Below are 24,135 nucleotides of genomic sequence, written 5' to 3' on the forward strand. Positions count from 1 at the left end.
AGGGAGGGAGGGAGGGAGGGAGAGAGAGAGAGAGAGAGAGAAAGAAAGAAAGAAAGAAAGAAAGAAAGAAAGAAAGAAAGAAAGACAAATCAGAAAGAAAAGAAATTAAGACCATCTCTATTCACAGGCATTATTACAATGTAAAACAAAAAGAACCTACAAAAAAACTACAAGACTACGTAAGTGAGTTTAGTAAGGTCATAGAAAAGTATCAATTATATGTTTATATACTAGTAGTAAGCAGTCAGAAATTAACACAAAAAAAGTCGAATTGCATTAGCACCAAAATACTTAGGATATGCAATATTTATAAAATTTATCAAAATATGTGCAAGATTTGTAACAAGAGAACACTGACCTGAAATAATCAAAAGACATATCTTGTGCATGGGCTGAAAGACTCAATATTGTTAAGATGTCAATTTGAGAGAGCCCAAATAGATCTACAGATTCAATGCATTTCCAATCAAAACTACAGCAGGGATTTTTGTGGTTTCTCAAAGCTGATTTAAAATTTATATGGGAAAGCAAAGGGCCTAAGTCAAATTTAAAAGCAAAACAAAATAATTGGAAGAGTCACATTAGTTGATTTCAAGATTTATTATAAAGCAATAGTAATTAACTCGTGTGGTTTTGATGATAATAGACACACATAGATCAATGGAATAAGATTGAGTACAGATAGAGCCCACACATACATGGACAAATGATTATTGACAAAGGTGCCGAGATGAAGGATGGCATATTCAACAAATGTAACTCATACCTTAGGAAAAATTAACTCAAGCAGAGCATAGGCTAAAATGTAAACCTTAAATTATAAAACTTCTACAAGAAAATATAGGAGATCCAGCAAGTGATTAATGGATAAAATATCTATAGCATATTCACATAATGAAATATTATTCTGCCATAAAAGATATGAAGTACTGATACATGCAACAGTATATATAAAACTTGAAAGCATTATGCTAAGTAAAAAAAAAAAGGCAAAAAAGACCACATGTTGTATAATTCCATTTATATGAAATATCAAAAACAGGTAGATCTATAGAGACAGAAAGTGGATGAGTGGTTGCTACAGGCTGGAAATTGAGGAAAATGGAGAATGACCACTAATGGGTACAAAGTTTCTTTTTGGTGTGTTGAAAATATCTATAATTCATTGTGGTGATAACTGTTAATATAGTGAAACCACTGAACTGTACACTTTAAATAGGTGTATTTTATGGTACATATGAGTTATACCTCGATTTTTTAAAATAAAAAAATATAATAGAAAAAAGAAAATCTTTGAGACTTTGGGTTAGACAAATAGCAAGAACCATAAAAAAAACAAAACAAAACAAAAAAACCAAAAACTTGATAAACTGGAATTCTTCAAAACTAAAAATCTGCTCACCAAAAGACATTGTTAAGCAAATAAAAAAACAAGTTACAGATTAGGTAAAAAAACATGTGCAAAACACATTTCTAATAAGTTATACCCAGAATATATAAAAAACGAATACCTGATTAAAGATGGGTAAGAATTAAGACACCTCAGGGAGGAAAAGGTATGCATGACAAATATATGAAAAAATCAGACACTAAAGTCATTAGTCATTAAGGAATAATCAATAGTCATGAAGGAAACACAAAAAGGAAACCACTACCCGCATATCCTGTATGAGAATGTTTATAGCAGCTTTAGTCATAACTGCCCCAAACTGGAAACAACCCAAAGATCCATCAATGGATGAATTAATTACTGAATCCAGTAAACAAATTGAAACATTCATGACAGTTTTTTTTTTAAATAAAAAGACTCAGCATAAAGTAGTGGTGGAAAGCAAAGCAGAGTTTGAAGAAACTTAGGCTAGAAAACCATCACATGGACTGCAACAATAAAAGGACCAGAAGCAAGAAGAGTTAGGAAATAGCCGGGGCATCTTGGAAAGACCCAAAGGTGTTTTTACTAGTAAATGCTCTCTGCTGGACCTGGGAGGGTACGAGGTAGTGCAAGGACCGTGGAGTGATTCGATCTGGGTTCCATTTCCAGGCTCCTCTACTTACTAGCTCCATGGTTTCTAGCACATTAACAGCACCATCTCACAGTGTTGATGTAGATATTAAATGAATTCATATATTAGCAATTTTTAAAGTGCCTGAGCTGGTTACTACCTATTATTATTTCACATTCACACTTTTTCTTGTTTCTGTTCAGATTTTAAAATCAGCTGTCCAGTAATATTCAATACTTTTATTATCCTTCAAATTACTAAGTGCACAGCTTAAAAACACAAAAAGGTACCAAATTTCTCCCATCTCCACACCCACTAGTAAGATGCTAGGGAAAACATATCCAGAAATCACCTGTTTTTCCCTCTTTCATAACATTAAACTTTTCTTCTTCCTAGAGAAACACTGCTCTTCCTAGATCTTTCTTCCCTCCTTAGTTAAATGAAGACACGGTATTAGACAAATATGGTTCTGAACCAAATATTCACAGAATTCTAAGTGGCATAGATAAAGATGGGTCTTTAAAAACCACTTTTGCTAACTGGTGGTCACTGGTATACATTCAGAGTATAATCAAACCAAATTAATGTTACCAAGATTTATAAATTGTGCATCAATATAAGATTTAATACATAGTGTAGAAGCCCTATTTTTACATAATCTCCATTAACTTTGTATTTATTTATCTTTATTGGTGAAAGTGTTACTGATATCCCTATTCTCCCCCATTGGCCCCCTCCACCCCGCTCCTAAGCCCCCACTAACTTTTTACAAAATAATTTGTTTTTATTTATAATTGCTATATAAATTACATCTATATTAGATAATCATCTTTGCTGTGATATTTTGTTATTCATTCATGTATTTTCATTTATATACACTTGAATGAGCACTGCCACAAAAAATTTTAAAAAAACAACAACACACCACACATTTCACAAGTACTTCCCAGCTTCCCACTTCCCTCAGGTGTTGCTATAATTTGTAATGATCCGGTTTCATGCAAATCATGTAATGACATCAGATAGCTTTATTTAAAAAAGGTAGCCTAAAAGTAAAATAAACACTAAAACCAAAGTGTTTTTTTTAACCTAAACATGTTTATTTACTTTTAATTCCCTGACCTTCAAAAATATAAATACTGGTGCCCTACATAATTGCAAAAGATTAGAATTAATAAACACGCAAGATAATTTCTTTAAATAAGAAGTTAGTTTTTATTCTTTACAATGGAAGTTAAACATTGATGAAATAAATCAAATTCCTAGATTCTTTTCTAAAATTTTAGGTTAAGCCGTAGGGGAAGCAGGCCAGTTTCTCTCAGAAACATATCAAAATGTTTTAGCGAGTCAGCTATTTTGCTTACCTTTAAAAACAACTTAAATTAATTATGATAAAGAGAAAAATTATTTCCAAATAGACACTAAATCTCATGAGCATAAAGTAAGGAGGAAAATCCCAAAACAAACAGGGAAGAAGAACCTGTTAGGGTGTGGGCAGGCACCTACCTCATGCACCAGAGCAAGTGAGGTCTGCTTGAAACTTCGCCCTCTACTGGCCATCAGTCGATTCAAAGGTTTGCCATCTTTACTCTGATACATTGAAACATCGTAACAAAACAACATACCCCCTTAAAGAAAACAAAAACATTTCTTATAAAAAAACTTCATCAATTAGATTCTCAATAATCAATATTTAATCAATCTGGATAGAGATATTTACGAATTAAAAGAATGTGCTAAGCAAGTTATATTTGGCTATTGGTGTCTAAGGAAAGAAAAAAATAGAAGAAATATAAAAGTTATATTTAAACTATCACTTATTTACAAGCTTTATTCATTTGTATATAAGTGAATAAATTTGCAATTCATGACACTTTAAATTTTATAAACTGTTACTTTCGAGATTCTATTAAGCTTTAAAAAAATAAATTCCAATTAAAGAAGTGCTTGCACATATCATTTCTGAATCCTGATAAAACATGGGTTCTTTAGTTTATACCTACAAGTGAACAAGCTTTTCCTCATACCTGCACTCACGTTCATTCATTCTCCCCTTTCCCCTCCCGCCTCCTCTCACCCTTCTCTGCCCACTCCTTCCCACTCTTGTCAACCAAGTTCTCAAACTGAACTTCCAGCTCCCGCTGGCCCCAGTGTCAATGGAGATGCAAGCGCAGGCAGCCAAGTGCTAGAGTGAGCGAGGGTAGTCTTGGAAACTGCCTGGGTAATTCTGAGCCAATGAAAAGACACATTCAAGGGGTAAGATAATTTAAAACATAGAGATCGTTACATTTTTAAACATCTTTTTGAAGTATGGTACACATAGAGAAAAGTGCACATGTAATAGGCATACCGAGCTCAATGAATTTTCATAAACTGAACAAACAAGTCTGACCATCACCCAGATCAAGAAACAAAACACTGTTAACATCCCAGAAGCCTTTCCCCATGTCTCCTCCCAGTCACATGCACTCCTGTCCCAAAGGTAGCAACCTTCTAGTACCCACTTTGCCTACTTCGCTATTTTATATTAATAGAATTAGACTGTAAAATGGCTTTTTAAAAATCTGGCTTCTTTCACTCAATATAATCATTGCAACAATCATTCACAGTTATTGGCAGTCACTGCTGAATAATACTCCATCATGTGAACATACCACGATTTATTTATCCATTTTACTGTCAACAGGCATTTAGATAGCTTCCAAGTTTAGGGCTACTCCAATAGTGCTGCTATGCACATTACAGTGCGTGTCTCCTAGTGACTTCATTTGGGTCTATCCCTAAGAATGAAATAGCTGGGTAACAGTGTAAATGATTTCAATACAAGGTTTCCAAAGTGGTTGTACTAACATGTAACCATTGCCCCACATATTTGCCAATTCTTTGTATTTTCCATCTCTTTTCATTTTAGCCAATCTGTTAAATATGTGGTGGTATCTTATTGAGGTTTTAATTTGTATCTCTCTGATGGCTAAGTTGATTGTTTACTCATATGTTCATTGAACATTTAAATACTCTCATTTTGAAGGGTGTGTTCAATTCTTTTTACTGTTTTCTGATTGTCTTTTTCTTATTAATTTGCAAAAATTCATTATATTTTATTAATTTGCAAAAACTCATTATATATGCTAGATATGAGCTCTTTATCAGACACATGTATAATACTCTCTTGCATTTTGTGGCTTGTCTTTTCACTCTCTTCAAGGTATATTTTGATTAACACATGTCCTTGATTTTAATATAATTTGTCACTATTTTTATAACTGGAGCTTTTCATTATAGAACCATTTGTGATAAAGACCCCTTTTCTCCACAGCTCTACAGTGCCACCTTTGTAATAAATCTGTGGCCCTATTATGTGGGTTTGCAATAGTCTTCCACTGGTCCGTTTGTCTATCCTTGCACCAATCCCACACTGTCAATTATTGTGGTTTCATAAAAAGTCTTGACATGTGGTAATGTAAATCCTCCTACTTTGTTTTGATTCTCCAAGATTACCTTGGCTATCTGTTCATTTTCACACAAATTTTAGAATCTACTTGTCAGTTTCAAAGAAAAACAATAACAACCTATCGGGATACTGATTTGGATTGGGTTGAATCCACATATCAATTTAAAGAAAATTAACATTTTTACAACACAGTCTTCAAGTCCATAGACATTGTATATCATTCCATTTGTTAGAATTTTTAAAATTTTTCTTCATAATGTCTGTAACTTCCAGCATAAGGGTTTTACATACTTTTTGATAAATTTACTTTGGGTAATCAATATTTTTTGATGCTATTGTAAATGATAGTGTTTTCAAATTTTATTTATTTTTTGTTATGGTATATAAAATATATCACTGATTTTTTTGGGCATTTTCTTAGTGACTTTTATTTCTTTAATTTTTAAAAACCTTTTTCAATTATCATTGATTTTTATATGTTGACTTTTGTATATATGCATTAATCTTGCTGAATTCATTTATCAACCTTAATATGTAGATAAATTTGAATTTTCTATGTATTCAATCATGTCATCTGCACATAATGACTATTTTATTTCTTCCTTTCTAACCCTTATTGCCTTTTTTCTTCTTCTTCTTTTTTGGCTTATCACACTAGCTATGCCCTCCATTACAATACTGAACAACAGTGATGCTAATAAACATCCATATCTTTTCCCCCAATCTCAGTATCTGAGTACTAAGTACGACAATGGAATTGCAGATGTTCTTTATCAGAATAAAAAAAGTTCTCTTCTATTCAAAGTTTAATATGAATCTTTTTTTAATATCATGAACAGAAGGTAAATTTTTCAAGGATATTTTCTGTATCTATTGCTATAATTTAAATATTGCTCTGCCTTTTTCTATTAATATAATGACTTATATTTTTAAACAGTAAATTGACCCCATTTGTTATGTATTATCTTTTGTATCTATTGCTGAGTTCAATTTTCTTTCTTTCTTTCTCTTTTTTTTTTTGTAACTAAGTTCATAGAAAAGATTGGTTTGTAATATTCCCTTCTTGTACTTGTCAGATTTTGGTATAAAAAGTATGCCAACCCCTGACCGGTTTGGCTCAGTGGATAGAGTGTCGGCCTGCAGACCGAAGGGTCCCGGGTTCGATTCCAGTCAAGGGCATGTACCTTGGTTGCAGTCATATCCCCAGTGGGGGGTGTAGAGGAGGCAGCTGATCGATGTTCCTCTCTCATAGATGTTTCTAACTCTCTATCCCTCTCCCTTCCTCGCTGTAAAAAATCAATAAAATATATTTTTTTAAAAAAGTATGCCAATCTCATAGTTGGTTTTTTCCCCCCCCTATTCTCTGTTAGAGTTCATTGAATACAAATATCATTGCTATTGCTCCCTTAATTTTGGGGAGGAATTCACCAAGGATGCCATGTGCACCATGGTTTTTATTCAGTATCAGTGGGAAGGTTGTTAGAGGTTCAATTTCTTTAATACATTATCAAACTACTCATACAGTCTATTTATCCTCCTGTCCGTTTTGTAAAGATTTATATTTTGATAAATTTCCACACCTTATCTAAACTGCTAAGGTTCTTTATAAATTCTTTATCTTTTTGAATGCTATAGGCTCTGAAGTGGTATCTCCTTTGTTATTCCTGATAACAATATTTCTCTAATTTATTATCCAAACCTACACTGGCTTTATCATTTTGTTAAGCTTTTCAAAGAACCAACTTTGGCTTTGCTCATTTTCTTTATTTTATGTTTTCTAATTCATTAGTTTTTATTCTTCTTATTACTTCCTCTTTCCTTTCATTACATTTAATTTGTTGTTCTTTTCAAAGCTTCTTGAGATGGAAGCTTAAGTCATTATTTTCCTTTTTTGTTTTCTAATATATTCACTGAAAGTATAAATTTCCTTCTAACACTGTTTTAGCAGTTGGGATATGGCTTATTTTCATTATCATTCAGTTTAAAATATTTCCTGATTTCCATTTTGATATTTAGTTTAATCCCTGGATTATTTCTAAGTGTACTGTTCAATTTCTAGGCTACTGGAGACATTCTAGTTAGTTATTTTGGGGGTGTTTATTTTTAGCTTAGTCCCATTGTCATCAGAGGACAGACTCTTAATGACTTCAGTATTTTGAAATTTTTTGATGCTTATGGTTTGTCATATGGTCATATTGGTAAGTTTCTCATGTACTGTTGAAAAGCATAGGAATTCTATCACTGTTCTTTGTCAATTAAGTCAAGTTTGTTCACAGTGTTATTCAGATAGTTTGTAAACTTATACAGTTTTTTTGTCTACTTATTCATCAAGCTATTGAAAACCATGTTTTAAAGTTCCCATCTTTACTGCAGGTCTATTTCATCTTTTAGTTGTGCTAATTTTTATCATATATCTTGAAGCTATGCTATTTTGTATGCACTGACTAGGATAGTGACATTTTCTTAATAGGGTGACTTCGTTATCTCCGTGAAATGTCCCCTTCATTTCTAGCTTCTTCCTCTTTCATATGTCTAGTACTTTTTCATTGTATACCGGACAGTAAATAAAAGAACCACAGAGCCCTAACCAGTTTGGCTCAGTGGATAGAGTGTCGGCCTGCGGACTCAAGGGTCCCAGGTTCAATTCCAGTCAAGGGCATGTACCTTGGTTGCGGGCACATCCCCAGTAGAGAGTGTGCAGGAGGCAGCTGGTCGATGTTTCTCTCTCATCGATGTTTCTAACTCTCTATCCCTCTCCCTTCCTCTCTGTAAAAAAATCAATAAAATATATATTTTTTTTAAAAAAGAACCACAGAGATTTTAGTCTAAATGATGCTAAACTCCTCTCCTCTGTTAAGCAGATAGGGAAGCACTGATCTCCTCAACCAAATCGGGGACCGGACTGGGTTAGGCATAACTACAGCTCTGGTGGATCCTAGTCCATGTCTGGCTCAGCCCTGTTCCGAGGGCAGGACTCCCCATGACTTCCCACTGGCAGCCTAAAGGGACTCCTCAGTATGGAATAACTGTGAGAGATCCAGGTCTGTCCTCAGAGGTTTCCAGCTCACCTCTAACTCTCCCATCCCTTCAAGTTCCCAATTTGGGCAAATGTCATTCTGAAGGGAGAAACGGGCTGTGTGTTTGAGATTCCTCAAGTCTCCCGTTCTGTCACTCAGGCACCACACAGATGTCAAGGTCTCTGCTGGTTTCTCTGCCTCCTGCACCAGCCTCTTGTTCAGGTCAAGCCTGAAGTCCCGCCTCCAGCCCAGGCCAGGACAGTAAATGCACTCAGGTGAAAAGCACTGTCCTTCTTCAGGACCAATTCCCTGCTCCTGTGCTTTGTTTCAGACCCACTCTCCTAGCTGGTCTTTGTCTCCTGAGCACAAGACGGAAGGAGATTTCACTTGGCCTTCCCGAAGCATCAGCCTACTTCTTTAACTTTCAGTGCAAACTCAAAATTCAGCAAATATCTTCTGAGGAAAACCTCCAATTTGTCTCCTCTATTAGTCAGAGTCTTTAACGAAACAGAACGAATAAGAAATATATACCCGAGAGCTGGAGAACCAGGGAAGCCAGAGGAATAATTCAGCCCAAGTCCCAAAGCCTGAGAACCAGGGGTGCCAACGTCCAGGGGCAGGAGATGGACGCACCCGTTCAAGCAAAGAGCAGATTCACTCTCTCGTTGTTTTCTGTTCCATTGGGGCCCGGACACCCTGGTGATCTTCTTTACTCAGTTTACTGACTCAAAGCTATCTTCTGAGCACACTCACAGACACACCCAAAATGTTTCAGCAGCTACCCGGCATCTCTTAGCCCCATCAAGGCACATAAAATTAACCAGCACAGCGCCCTCATCCAGGGGAACCACTAATAGCTCCGCTGTTTCTCTAGCTTCCAACAGGCCTCTTCCTGGCCAACCCCCAATCCTAGCTCACAACCAGAGTCTGACTACCCTCCTTGGGGATGAGGACAACCCTAAAATGTTCTCCTATTCTGGATTTTTTTTGTCTATCTATCCATCTTTGCTTCTACAGTTCTCCAGTGCCTTTAAAATGTGACTGATTCTTGCCATTTATCCAGCTGTGCCTACATGTCAGCAGCAGCAGCAATGCCCTCCCATGCCCTACTCCGGCCTGCCTGGAAATGGGAGCTAAAACAATGCATTAAAAACTTGTACCTGGATACTATGTACTGTGCTCACCTGCAAGGCCAGGTTTCAAACCTGGTTGCTTGTTTGTTTCATACATTTTCAATATAAAATTGGGGATTCCTGCTACAGTCTTTCCTTGGTCTGAGCGGGCACCTCCTTTCAATGCCAAGTGATATACCCCACGGGGCATATTCACCATTTCTTGCTTCACAAGCGATGTAAAAAATTCCTCCAACGCTGAAAGAGATAAAAGGAAATTAAAAGTAGAGCATGATAGTATGCTAGAAGAGAAACACTCATTCTTTTAAAAAACATCTTTATTGTTGAGAATATTACAGATGCTGCCCCATTTTCCCCTTTGCCCCCCAACCCCCCACCTGGCTCCCACCTCATCCCAGGCCTTCACCACCCTATGGTCTGTGTCCATGGGCAATGCATATATGCATATAAATTCTTTGTTTAATTTCTCCTGACCCTAACTTTCCTCTGAGATTCACCAGTCTGTTCCATGTTTCCATGCTTCTGGTTCTATTTTATTCATCAGTTTATTGAGTTCGTTAGATTCCACAGATAAGTGAAATCATGTCTTAACTCACACACACCACCACCAGCACAGCAGCAGCAACTTAGCCTATTTCAGGCCAAACTTCACAAAGTAAAAAGAGGACTCTTGATTCCCATCCTTTTTTATTCTTCCCCAAGTCAGACCAGGGCACCCAGTTGCTAAAGCTTAAAAACTTAGTCATTCTTGAATTTTCTCTTTCTCACACTCCTTATATGTACTCCACCAGCAAGTCCTTCTACATCAAACTTCTAAAATATATCCCAAAGCCACCCATTTCTCTCCATTTTCACTGCTACTTGCCCAGTCATTATCTTCTCTCTTCCTCATCTGGACTAATTTAAAAACGGATTTCTTGGTTTCTACCCTACAAACCATCATCTATCCAAGCCAGAATTTGTGTCATCCTCTCCTTAACATCTTCCGATGGTTTTTCACTGCGCTTAGAATAACATCAAAACCGCTGATATTATCAGAAGTTTAATCATCTGTAGCAATAATCAGTACAATTATTAAAAAGCAAAATATTGGTTCACTATTTCTTTGCTTTGGTCTTAATTAAGCCCAAGATCTTTACTGCTTGACATGTTTATTTATTATAAGGTAACACAGAAATGTGGGATCAAAAGACAATAGATACCCAAACAAAATACTTGCTAAGACTGCAGGTTTGTATTCAAGTGTTATTTTCCTAAGAACCACTAGAGGTTGCCCAATGCAGAAACAAACACATTTAAACTAAACAAATCATATGGAAAACAAAAAAGGAGACTACTGCAGATGCCTCTTATCATAGGGACAAGAAGCAAGGATCCACCCAATAAAACTAGAATCTCACTCTGAATAGATCTAAAATTCTTCTTTAAAAGACGATTAAATTAAAGGGAAAGTGCTCACTGGCGCATCTATTATGTGCCTGGCTCTGTCAATGCTACGTACTTCAAGATGCAGCCAAATTTCTCCATTCAAAGCCCAGGGAACACTGTATGGGATACTTTCCATTTACCCCTCCAGACCCATCCTCCACCCTCTCACCCTGTTCTGTGCCCTGGAAGAATGAACTTTAACAACTGCATCACCAGGCTCCCTTGTTCTCAGGGGCCAATGGGAAACGCTGGCAGGAGGTCACAGGGTGGAAACACTGTGAGGTCAGGCATGTATCCCCCAGATACCCACCTACAGGACTGCTACTGGTTGCCTGCATGCCTCTTACGAAGGCCTGGCTCCCCTACTTATGACTCTCATTCTCCTAACTGCTACCTCCCTTCACACCTTCTAGCTAAGGGACATCATCCCACTCTGGGATGATTCACCATTGCTTGTGATTTTCCTTTAACCTTGATAACATAACTGTAAATAGTCTCTATTAAACTCTCGGTTACTCCATCTGAATGTGACTTTCCTGTCAAGACCCTAATCAATACATCATCTAAATGACAGGGACAAGTAACATCCAATTGCAGGCATACACCCCAATACCTGCATTCACATGCACATGCATGACCGCTTCAAGCTAGATGAGTGTGAGCACAGCTGTTCAGAATGAAGCCAGGATCATCATGTATGAGGACACTAGTGCTATGATGAGAGGAGTTATTTCATGCTTTCCCTGAAGGGTCCTTTTCTGGCAAAGCTGATACATGTCAAGAGATAAGTACACATGTGCAATAGACTAACCCGGGAATGGAAATTTGTCTACTTGGCAAGCTCTTCAGAGGACTAAGGATTCTAAAAATAACTCCAGCCCTGAGAATAGTGTAAATGAAGGTATGACTGCAATTGATATAAAAAACACCGTCCTCCCCCAGCCACTAAGCTAGCAACTAGGATGTTTTCCATTGTCATTGAGTTTTGCCATGTCTTTGACCAGGTGAGAATTTGAAAAGAGCTGAAAATCTGTAGGTTGCAGTGTTAGATATAAAATTTTAAAACAACCCAAATGTCTTTCAACAGGTGAGTGGATAAACAAACTGTAGTACATCCTACAATGAAATACTACTCAGTAATAAAAAAGAACAATTCATACAGGCAAGTATTTGGATGGATTCAAAAACAGGCTGAGTGAGAGAAAAAAAAAAAAAAGCTAATCCCAAAAGTTTATATAATGTATGAAAAAACCTGGTAAAATCTGAAAGGTCTATCGTTATTAATATCGTACCGATGTGAAATTCCTGGTTTTAATAATGAACTAAGGCTTTGTGTGCTGTTAGCAATTGGGAGCAGGTGGGTAAAAGTACACAGAAACTTTCTAAACTGTTTTTGTGACTTCTTGTAAGTCTAAAATTATTTCAAAAAATTTGATACCAGTAAGACCCCTATTAAAATAATGCAAATTACTGAATTTACTCTGCAATTGAATTTGTGTTTACTTGGAAGTAAGAGGAGAAAAGGGCCAGGATTCACTTACTCTGTGATCTGGCTTTCCGCCTACTTACTGCACCCAGAGACCTAATATGGATCATCCCCCCTGGACCCTGTAGGGCATACACTCCTGTGGCTGGTGCTGTTTCCCGGGTGTCTTGTTTGCTTTTTGAGTAATCCCAGGAAGAGTGAGGCACAGAACAGTGAAGAACCCTGCCGTGCTGACATGGCTCGCCAGATGCAGGCAGCATCTAGATTACCCACCTGATTCTAAGTATTGAATTTTCTCAAGTAGATACAATTGGTGATCTCAAGTCTTCCCCTTCTTTCTCAATGAAAGGCACTAACAATAACCAAGGACAAAGCACGCAGAGCCACTTAATGGCCACCACAGTTCTGTGCAGACTGGGAGGTCAGACACAACAGCAGAGCTTGGCAACCAATGTCTTCCCCCTTCTTCTCCCACCACAAGCCCGGGGGATGAGGGGTGAGGGGCACGTGTGTGTGTGTGTGTGTGTGTGTGTGTGTGTGTGTATGCGCACGCATATTCCATGTAAGACGGAACAACATCCTAAGGCTATTTTAGGATACAAGGGGCACTTTGATAAATGCAGGCTTTTTACTTCTTTGACTCACTATTAACTACACGAAAAGTTCCAGACTCTGAAGAGCCCTGAGGTAGGAAGTGGGGAAGAATAGAAGAGAGGACAGGAGACTAGTCTTTAAGGCTCATTCTGGGCATCAGGAGAAAAGAAAGGGTGAGCTCTTTGTCTCAGTTGTACCATCCAGCTTTCTCTAATGAAAGGAGGTGGGGATTTGGGACAGGAGCTTTGTCTAGAAATTAATAATATTTATTTGGCTGAATTCCTCAGGAATCTCCACGTGGGATGAAACCAAGGAAAAAAATCTTTCAACATTATAGGCTAGTGAGATTACGATTGTGAAGATAAGATGACATTTCTTGTGTTTATTGAACTTAATTTTAAGAAATTTATACATTCATGAACATTCAAACTAGAATTGGGACAGGACATATAATGCATGGTCAGCAAAATGTTGGCTAATACTGAATTAGAATAATTAGAAATAATTAGAATATTTTTTAAAATGCCAAGATTCTGTAAAGTTTATGTTGAAACTAAATGACTATGCAATTCGATCTATTTTTTAAAGGCATTCATTTCCAGTTCTTGAATATTGGTACCATCTTTGGAATAATTCTCTTTAGAATAAATTTATAATGATGATACTAGCCAGTAAATCTTGGAAGATTCTAACAATCTTTTCACTTACCTTATATAACAATAAACAGTTATTTGAATCAGTGACTTAAAGTGCCACTGCAAACTTATCTTACAGAATAAATTTAGCATTTGAAATACATTTTAATTTCTTGGTAAAAATGGTTTTTAAACTAGTTTTCCAGTTCAATTTTATTTGAGTCTAACATATTCAGTATATTTTGAATGCCATACTACCTCAAGCAGTCCTATGGAACAGATGGAGGCATTTTGCATTTCAGATAGAAAATGAGTATGTAAGATTAAAGCAAGCTATAATATGTACACATCACAAAAGAACACGATTAATCAGATAGGTAAAAATCACTGGAAAATGATAGCTTCCCTGCCATTAAGTAAATAAGTCACCTGGTAACACCAAAGGCGAGGTGAGTGGCAACAGTTTGAGATAGCAAGAGCCAGGAATCGAAAGATCCACATCCTTTTCATCACCCTCCTCATCTTCATCTTCATCCAGCTCAGGAGGACTGATTTCTGGTCTTATCTTAAATGACAGAGAAGACAATACTAAAGCATCATGTAAAATCTTTTCTTTGTCCTTTTTATGTCAAGATTTAAAAAACCAGCTAGATTCAGTGCTCTATAAAGTCAAAAGACTATTAAAAATAATTTTTAAAAAACTATTCATTTTCAGATTAACTAAATGTTAACCTGTAATTATATTAGGTACAACCCCAGATCCAAGTAAAGAGCTAATAATATTGTAAGAAAATCACCATAAACCAATATAAGCAATGATTTTATAGAAAAGTAATAAAAGTTTACACCGTCAGACAATAAAATGCAAACACTGACACATTGAATATATTGGACTTCTATGGTTTATAATGAAATTATTTGCCTACTCTGAATACATTTTTTTAAAATTTGTGATTCTACTCACATCTCTATGATAAAGCTTAAAATCCTCCAGTAGAATATATGATGGAGATCAGGAAGGAACGGAATGCTTTAGTTGACTTTATTTTAGACTTGGCAATTTGTTGCTAGAGAATATAAAAACACTAAAATCTGTAATTGGTAGCTACACTTTATTGTGGGATTTGCAATTTGAAGATTACCACTATTGTAATTTCCACAAGATATAACTGTCAAGCAATTAATTAAATTTTTAATACTTTCAATGATACACCATCATAATGCCCACATGGAGATAATTAAGCATTAGGGGAGGAAATCAAAATATATAAAAGTGGTTGCTATAACCATAAAGTGCCAGAACCCAGTCATTACCATTAGCCTGTCTCCTGGAGTTATTTTTAGAAACAATTAACAATTCCTGCCGACTGCCTTCTTCATAGGTCCCCAAAGCACTGTTCCATTTAGGAACTGCACTGAGCCGGGGTTCTTGCAAGGGATTAAAAAAAAAATAGAGGAAATGCTTCTCTTAAGTATAATAACTTCAACACCAATGAAGCCTTTCAACCGTAACTCGCGTCCTCTACAACAGTGAAGGAGGGAAGGCAAGCGGACTGCCCGAGCACTTGCTAAGACAGGCTTACTTGTGAGGCAATAGTGGGCCTGGCTCTCAGAGCCTGCGCCAGCCACAATTACAGCGATAACAATCCACGCTCCACACAGGGCATTTGCTGACATCAGTGCATACCAGAGAAACCCTGGCGCGTTTGCAAACCTTTTGGTTCTAACAAGCGGAGTTTTCCCAGTATCTCGGGTCTACATACATACTCGGAAGTTGTCAGGGTTAGTATCATCAGGAGTTATCTCGGAGATTCTAACAAGTCCCCGTTGCCTAAAAAGTTCCCCCAAAAGGAGTTGGTCTGGGTCCGTTTGCCTTACTTCCTGACTTTTTACACATCCACAGTACAAATGGAAAAGCATCTGAACAACACCCTGGGGAAGCAGACAACACTGCTTACAGCTGGAGCCTACATCAGAAACACCCGCTACCACGCCAGGCCACCCAAGCCCTGGGAAGCCCTGCTGCCCCTCACATTTAAGGTGATAGGAGACTTGGGGGGGGGGCGCCGATGAAAACTCAGAGGAACGGTGTGGCTGTGGAGAAATCAGAACCCGCATACGCTGCTGGTGCACATGTGAAGGGGGGCGGCTCCTTTGAAAAACAGGTTGGCACTTTCTCAAAATGTTAAAGACAGTTCACATGAATTGATAAGCCCCAGGAATCCCACTGCTAGGTATATAACCAAGAGAAATGAAAATATACAGTCACACAAAAAACTTGCGCGTGAATGAATGTTCAGGAATGTGAATGCATTATTCATAATAGCTAAAACAAAAAAACACACAACACGCCCCCCCCCCCAAAAAAAAACCAACAAAAAAACAAAACAGGCAACTGAAATGCCCATGAACTGATGAATTCATAAACAAAATGTGGCATATCTGTACCTTGGAATATTATTTGGTCATAAAAAGGTACAAAGTACCATTCATGCTACACATGAATGACCCTTGAAAATACGCTATTAAGGAAGCCAGTCACAAAAGACCACATACCATATGATTTCATTATAGCAAAGGTTCAGGCCAGGCAAATTTAGAGACAGAAAGTAGATTAATCGTTGCTTAGGGCTTGGGGAGAGGAAAGGGTAATGGGAATTAACTCATAATAAAATGTTCTAAAATTAGATTTGTTGCTCTTTGATTAGCTGGCACAATTCTTTGAATATACTAAAACCACTGATTGTATGCTTTAAATAGGTGAATCATATGGAATGTGAATCATGTTTCAATTAATCTGTTTATAAAGAAGGAAGGCGGTGGAAGGAAAGGTGGGAGGAAGGATGAAGGAAGGAAGGCTATAAGAAAGAGAAGAGGAAGTGGGAAGAGAGAGAGGGAGGTGTTAGTGGCACAAGCAGAAGAGTAAGAAGCAGAAGCCACCATCGCCTTCAGAGGGACCTTAGCTGGTGCACGAACTATGCCAAATGATCCAATGCTTCTAATTCCAGAATAATCCTATATAATAAAAGCCTAATATGCTAAGTGTCTTAACTGTTCAACCAGTTGCTATGATGCGCACTGACCACCAGGGGCAGACACTCCGACCAGTAGGTTAGCTTGCTGCTGAGGTCCGGCCTATCAGGAGTGGGCAAGACAGGCCAGACATGCTCTGGAGCCCTCCCAAGGTCCCTCCCCGGCCCTGATCGTGCACCGGTGGGGTCCCTCGGCCTAGCCTGCAAGGATCGGGCCGAAACCAGCTCTCTGATATCCCCCGAGGGGTCCTGGATTGCGAGAAGGTGCAGGCCAGGCCAAGGGGCCCCACGGGTGCATGAATCCGTGCACCAGGCCTCTAGTCTATATAATAAAAGCCTAGTGACCATTACGGCGGAATGACCAGAATGATTGGTCGCTATGATGCACAATGCAGGAGCTGCCCCCAGTGGTCAGTGCACTCCCACAGGGGGAGCGCCGCTAAGCCAGAAGCCAGGCTTACGGCTGGCGAGCGCAGCCGAGGTGGTGGGAGCCTCTCCCGCCTCCGTGGCAGCGCTAAGGATCAGCGAGCCGAGTGGTGAGCCGAGCGGTAAGGAGCAAGGTATCCCGGACTGTGAGAGGGATGTCCTACTGCCAGCTTAGGCCCAATCCCCTTGGACTGCATGAATTTTGTGCACCAGGCCTCTAGTTTACTATAAAAGGGATACAATCATTTTTGCACACATGTTAGCCTATCCAGTCTTTCTGCTCAGCCAACCTAAATTACTTAAAATGAGTCACAGCACCCAGCCATCAATATTTCTAGAGCCATGAAAGAAAGACCTACTAGGTTGGGGTAAAAAAAAAATTGATACACTCACCCATCTTAAATTGCCCAATTTCACATTCACATAACTGAATACCTATATTAATCTATCTGCTATATAGTAAACAGCATATGTCTGCATCTTATAACAAGGAAACTACAGATGTACTGTGATTTCAGTATAAATGACATCCTCTGCCTACTTATAATGCTATGATGACTCCTTCAATTTTGTTTCTTCAAATGCGAGTTGATTCTCCCGAACAAATTAGCACTATTGTTAGAACTTGGTTCCATTACATTTCTGTCCTTTTCTGCTCGTCTCTTAAAGAGGCATTTATTCCAGCTTCCCTATGCTAGTTCCAGTCTCTTCCCTGGGCTTGTGTGCAACGACTATGATCAATATGAGTACAACTAAGGAACATCAAGAGACGTCATATGAAAAAATCTGTTAAAATTTCATAATTTGGGCAATTATATTACATTAGCTGCCAAAACACCCAGGAAAACTGCACATATATTTGAAACACAAACACACATGCATGTATACACACAACTATGCCCTTCCAATAATAGCTAAGCTTTACTGGAGACACTTTAATAGAGAGCCAAGTATAAAATGATAAATTACTTTTAAAATCTGCTTCAAATTGAATACTGGAAAGCTTACCCCACAAAATGCCTTCCTGTGGGTTCTGAGCCAGATAACCTTTCAACCACCTTTGTTTGTGTGTAACCTATGAAAACCCAGGAGTTTGTGCAGAAACAGAGGATTTTATTTGGAACATGTCAAGTATCTGCATAAATTCATTTAAAAAGAGAAACAGCTTCTGATGAATGCAGTGACATTCACTTAAATCAAAGACGAACAGGTTACAACACATTAATACTAACCCAGCATGCATAATGAGTCCTTTTATATTACTCGCTTCTAAAATTAACTCCAGAAATCAACAGCACAATTTATCTTAAGACCTCTATAATAAAAAGTTTAATTTTTAAATAGCTAAATATTTTTTAATGAACCCAAGTCAGAGAAGAGAGTCAATCTTCTACCTAAATGTTTATCCATTACTGATTGTTTTATCAGGAAAACAATTCTCTATGGGGGTTTTTTTTGTTTGTTTGGTTGCCTTTTGGGGGTTGATTTATTTATTTATTTATTTTTTGGTGCTAAAGAAGGCAGAGGAGAAGGATAAATAGCTAAAAAAACAAAACAAAAAAAACACCAAAAAAACCAAAGAAATATAAACTAAAAGGGAGGAAGCACTCATCTGTACTTTTTATTTTATTGATTTTAGAGAGGAAGGGAGAGGAGAGAGAGATAGAAACATCAATGATGAGAGAGAATCATTAATTGGTTGCCTTCTGCATGCCCCCAACTGGGGATCGAGCCAGCAACCCTGGCATATGCCCTTGACCAGAATTCAAAACCGGGACTCTTCAGTCCGCAGGCCAATGCTCTATGCACTGAGCCAAACCATCTAGGGCTCATGTGTATATTTTAGCATTAGAATCAACAAGTCCTCAATGAAGGCCCCCAGATTTTTTGACCAACTTTAGATTTGCAAGTTTCAAGTAATTAACAATATTTTTACAAACCAACAAAACACATAGTAGCCTAGCACTTAGTATATGTCCAATAAATAATTATTAAACCAATGCAAGTGTTAAGTGTCTATCTCCAATAATCTCACAGAACTTCCTAAAAAAAAAACCAGTGACAAAAAAAATGCGTTACTGAATTTGATTTCAAATCCCTAACTCACAAAGTATCTCATTCAAATCTATTACCCAATGGCATTTCCCATCTAGCCTTAGATGTGATGTCTTATTCAACCCTAAATTTTTTTCTGATGTCTGCCACTTCTCTAATACCTTTTGTTCTACCAGCCTGTTAGCTTTCAACAAGTTTCACAGTTTTAAATTAATGCATCAATCAACAAGAAATCTTTCTTCAGTAAATTTTAAAAAGGGCAGTGCTTATCACAAAAATAGCTGAATTACAATCCATAAATGTAACCATGTTGATAAGGATCCACTATACCTTTTTTTCACATTTCTACTTGAAATTCATACTGTGCTCATTTAGAAGACTATTTCACAAGTTTCCACGAGCAGAAAAAGAAAAGGTGGACGGACATACTTTCACTGGAAAGTACAAGTAACTTTCAGCTTCGTGAGTAATTGAAATTGCCCTAATACAGAGGAAGTAGTCCCTAACAACAACAAAAATCTTAGTTTTTGTATTATATTAGCCCCTACCTGGCAGGGACTTTTAAGATAATTGAAAACAAGCTTTTCTGGAAAATGGGCCTCACTGTCACCATCTACAAAGCAGAAGTGGGACGCTGACTTGGTTGTCTCCTAAGCCTTTGGGGACTTGGGGGACTTGTTTGGGATGTGAATACATGGACAGCTTTCTGGACTCTCAGTCCTGGGTATTCTAACAGCCAAACTGAAAATCATTCATCAACAAAAAGAAGAGGAATGCATGGTGCAGTCTTGGAAGCAATGATTCTCCGTGGGGAGGCGGGCCCTCTAGACCAGAAGATGGTCATCAGAGGTGGAATCTTTTAAAATATACTTTATTGATTTTATACAGAGAGGAAGGGAGAGGGATAGAGAGTCAGAAACATCGATGGGAGAGAAACATCGATCAGCTGCTTCCTGCACGCCCCCTACTGGGGATGTGCCCGCAACCCAGGTACATGCCCTTGACCGGAATCGAACCTGGAACCCTTCAGTCCGCAGCCCGATGCTCTATCCACTGAGCCAAACCGATCAGGGCAAAGAGGTGGAATCTTTTAAACCATTTTTGTCTGTTCATCTTAATCCCAGTTGAAAATATTAACATTAGTGAACCACTATTCATATCCCTGAAGGGGGTTAGGGCGGAAGAAAAGGTTGAAAAGCATGGCTAACAAAGGACAAGTCTTAGAGATTTCCTTGACAGCTCTTCATATGCTGATGGTGAAAACCCAAGCAGACTGAGAAACCCCAACTCTACAAATATCACTACTCTTTGTGTAGGGAGGTATGAAGAGCTATATATGCTATTAGGGATCAGACAATATAGAAGAGCTAGATTAAGGAAGTACCTAATATTTGACTGAGAATAGCACTTATTTGAGTATAAATTCTAACAACCATAATCAGAAACTAGACATAACCCTAAAGTAGGAAAAAATATAAACATATCAATATTTGATGAGGTAGAGATGAAATAGCCAAGTGAATGTGAAAGTTGCTTAACTAAAGCTATTTATTTCAGCTGAAATATTACAAGAATGAGAGCTGAAAATAAAGGTAATTATCATGCGGTGATGTAAATTAGAAATTACTTAATAACAACAACTACAATAATAATAATAATAATAATAATAATAAAAGGTATCTTCCCACATCTATTGGTAGGAGTTTGCACACCAAATTTACATGTAGCTCCCCCCCCCCTTTTTTTTTTTTACTTTTTCTTCTCTCCCTCCCTCCCTTCTATAAGCTATGGGTATTGCTAGTAGCCATAGAGCAGTCTGAAGTCCCATCTTTTTTTCCCCACCCAGTCTCAGTTCATTCTCAGAACACACTCCATTACCTGGTTTCCAGAACTCAGACTGAGCAGTGGTCTCGTCATCAACCAGGCCTAACAGTTACAGTGGCAGAGGCCTCCCTAAAGCTCCCTCATCTCTAGCCTAACCAGGCTCATTCCCTGGCCCCACTTCGCCTGACCTTTATAATCCTCTTAGGCTCTGGGCCGGCATCGCCGCCAGCCTTGGGGCCCAAGCTTATAAGGAAAATACTAGGGGCTCATCCAGGGGCTGCACTGGGACACCCCGGCCCTATGACCCTCGCTGCAGCGCCCTCACACCAACCTCCCCACCCCACTCCGCGACTCGACCCCGCCACCCACCGCTGGCCTCTGAAGTCCCATCTTTTTTAATTTTATGAGTCATAAAACATTTTTTCTTAAGTCTTCCCAGTTGTGATAACTGCATGACAAGGCAGCCAAGCTGCTTGGGGACATGGGAAATCCTGCTCTACTTAGATTTGGTTTTACAGGAGCCTGTCCTTCAGTCCCACTTACATGGTGGCTCCTATTCAATTCAATAGACAGTTATTCTTACTGGTATCTAATCTCCATATAATCTCAATCTAGAAGAGAAAGAAAACCCATTTTAATGCCCGAGGAGCCCAAGTTCTAGCCATTTGGCCTCAAGGACAGATTCTGCGTAATGTTACACATAACTTCTTCTACTACAGTGTCTGCCTTACACTCTAAAGGCATTTGTGCATGTGGGTGCATTTGAATTAGTAGCACTAAATGTGAAATCAGACACTTAATTCCAGACAACCCAATAATTTGAAATTGTCTATATTACATAGATACTAGAAAAGGTTGTGTAGTTTTAGTTTAGTCTAAACACTATGATAATGTCACACTATGCGTTAACCCTTAAAAGACAGTAATACTTTCCTCAGCCAGTTCTCTGGTGCTAACCTACACTTCATTTCACATGAATAAATAATTTTTTTTCACATGGCACCTCAACTTTCTATCACAAAGATCTTTGGTTGCACAAGCAATATAGATCTTAGTCTGTACAGGCCCTGCTTGGATTTGAAGTCCAAGACGGTATCCTAACTTGGCAAAGTGGTTCCTACGGTGGCACAGATCTTCTGGAGTAAGCCGTGGGCATAGGCATGCAGCCATACACCCAGTCACCTGAAGGAGACTCCATTGGCACCACAGGCATCTCCCATCTTCTTCAAAGAGATTTAAAGTCACTATCTGTGATGTCTAACACCACTACCGTCTAAGTTCATTACAGCTTAAACAGGTAATGAATATAAATTCTTATCTTTCATAGACAACATATTTATAATTACATATACATCCATCAGGTACAAATCTCCTAAGGGGAAGGGAGATACAAATCAAGTTGTAAAGCTCAGCAGGAAGGAGAGCAGTGAGAGAGCAGACAGGCCTACCTGTTCGGGCAGGTGAAGAACCGTGTGCTCGCCAGCGCTGAAGTGTGACAGAGATTGATAGGCAGCCTTTGCTACAACCGAGTCCTGGGTAGGAAAAAGGTAAGACAAAGAAAAGAAACAACGTATAATAAACAATGTATAATAAACAACTCCCTCTCCACCCTCAAAGTTCTATGGTCAGTGCTCCAGGAACGGTATTAACTTGCTTAATCCATCCCAATTGAAAATGGAGAGAAAAGCATTGGGTAGAAGGATCAGAAGCACTAGGATTTGTACCCTAGTTTGGACATTAAACATAAAGTAATGCATAGTCTCAGGCCCCCATGACGTAGTAGGGCTTAGTGGAAGGGGGCTCAGGGGCTAGAGTCTGATAGGCCTGGAACTGGATTCTGATGCTCCAGCTCCCAGCAGGGAAAGCTAGCCTTTGGGATTCTAAGCTTTTTCACTTATGATTCGGATACATCACCCACACCCTCTTCTCTATACTCCTTATTGGAAACAATATTTTAAAAAATGGACTGGGTGGTTGCTTGTTTGGTATGCTTGCTGAGGGGAGAGGGACAAAGAAGGAAAGGGAAGGACCATTAAAAACATGAGACAATGGCAACTGTCCCTCTTCCGACAAATGTCAGCTTCACAAAGTAGTACGTGCACTTCATGGTGAAAACGTCTTAATGAGAGCAAACTGAGAATACATTTCAAAGTCTAAACTTGTGAATAGCTGCAATTCTTTTAAAATCAAGGAGCCATCATTTCAAGGGCGTCCCCCTTTTTATTCTAAGAACCTTATTTGGTAGTTCCTTCCCCAGCCTTGCTCTGTGTCAGGGACACCCCTTGTGATAGTACCTTGTTCTGAGTGTGAGTCCAGAGGAAGCTGAGGACTTGAACTTTGAAATTCTGAAAAAGTCAAAATACACAGAGTAAAACTTTAAGACAAAGATAAAACCAAGAATAAACATCTAAAGTAGCAAATAGTGGAAATTAAATCACCTTAAAAGTTATACCCCTACTAATTGACTTAACCTGTATTTACCTACCATTCATAAAATGAAAATACTTGGAAACAGAATTATCACTTAGATACATGGATATTTTAAATACAATGGGATTTTAAGATTATTAAATTTAGAAACCTAACCATTTCCTACTGTCTTATCACATGATCGAAAACATGAAAGGGACTAATATTGGAATATGATAGAGGGGTGTTTTATCAAAATCCATGACTCAAACTAAAAGTCTGCCAAGAAGTAAAAATCAATTGCTGCTCTTTGAAAGAAAAAGAAAAAAGATGAACATGGAAGGGAATATGGCCACAAAAGAGGAGGCATAAATGAATTCAACACCTTCTCTATTTCACTCACAGAAGAGATAACTGAAGGAAATGTTAAGCAGGAATCTATGAATCTTATAGCAAAGCATCTTTCACCAGGTTTTTCAATTCATTAGGATGACAAACACAGAGTCGTCATAAAATTATTTTCCTCTTCTAAGATGGGTTGGTTGTATAATCATCCTCATGGAAGAGTATAGATGAAGGTGACAGATGTATGTAGAAAATGTGAGCTAACATGTAAAAACCAAATCTCTATGGCAAAGCTAG

General features: G+C 38.2%; 1 protein-coding gene across 2 annotated transcripts in view; it reads right to left on the bottom strand.

The window, feature by feature from the left end:
• Positions 1-24,135, bottom strand: part of FOCAD (focadhesin) — a 250,074-nt gene that overhangs the window by 82,321 nt on the left and 143,618 nt on the right. For both annotated transcript variants that reach the window (XM_005879937.2, XM_005879938.2), the window contains exons 16-20: positions 23,379-23,429; positions 22,533-22,616; positions 14,177-14,312; positions 9,656-9,841; positions 3,510-3,631 (exon numbers count right to left, since the gene is read on the bottom strand). In XM_005879937.2, coding sequence (XP_005879999.1) covers positions 3,510-3,631; positions 9,656-9,841; positions 14,177-14,312; positions 22,533-22,616; positions 23,379-23,429 — 579 coding nt within the window. The remainder of the gene's footprint in view (positions 1-3,509; positions 3,632-9,655; positions 9,842-14,176; positions 14,313-22,532; positions 22,617-23,378; positions 23,430-24,135) is intronic.

Source organism: Myotis brandtii, unplaced genomic scaffold (assembly GCF_000412655.1).
Source record: "Myotis brandtii unplaced genomic scaffold, ASM41265v1 scaffold618, whole genome shotgun sequence".
In the NCBI taxonomy this organism is placed as follows: Eukaryota; Metazoa; Chordata; class Mammalia; order Chiroptera; family Vespertilionidae; genus Myotis; species Myotis brandtii.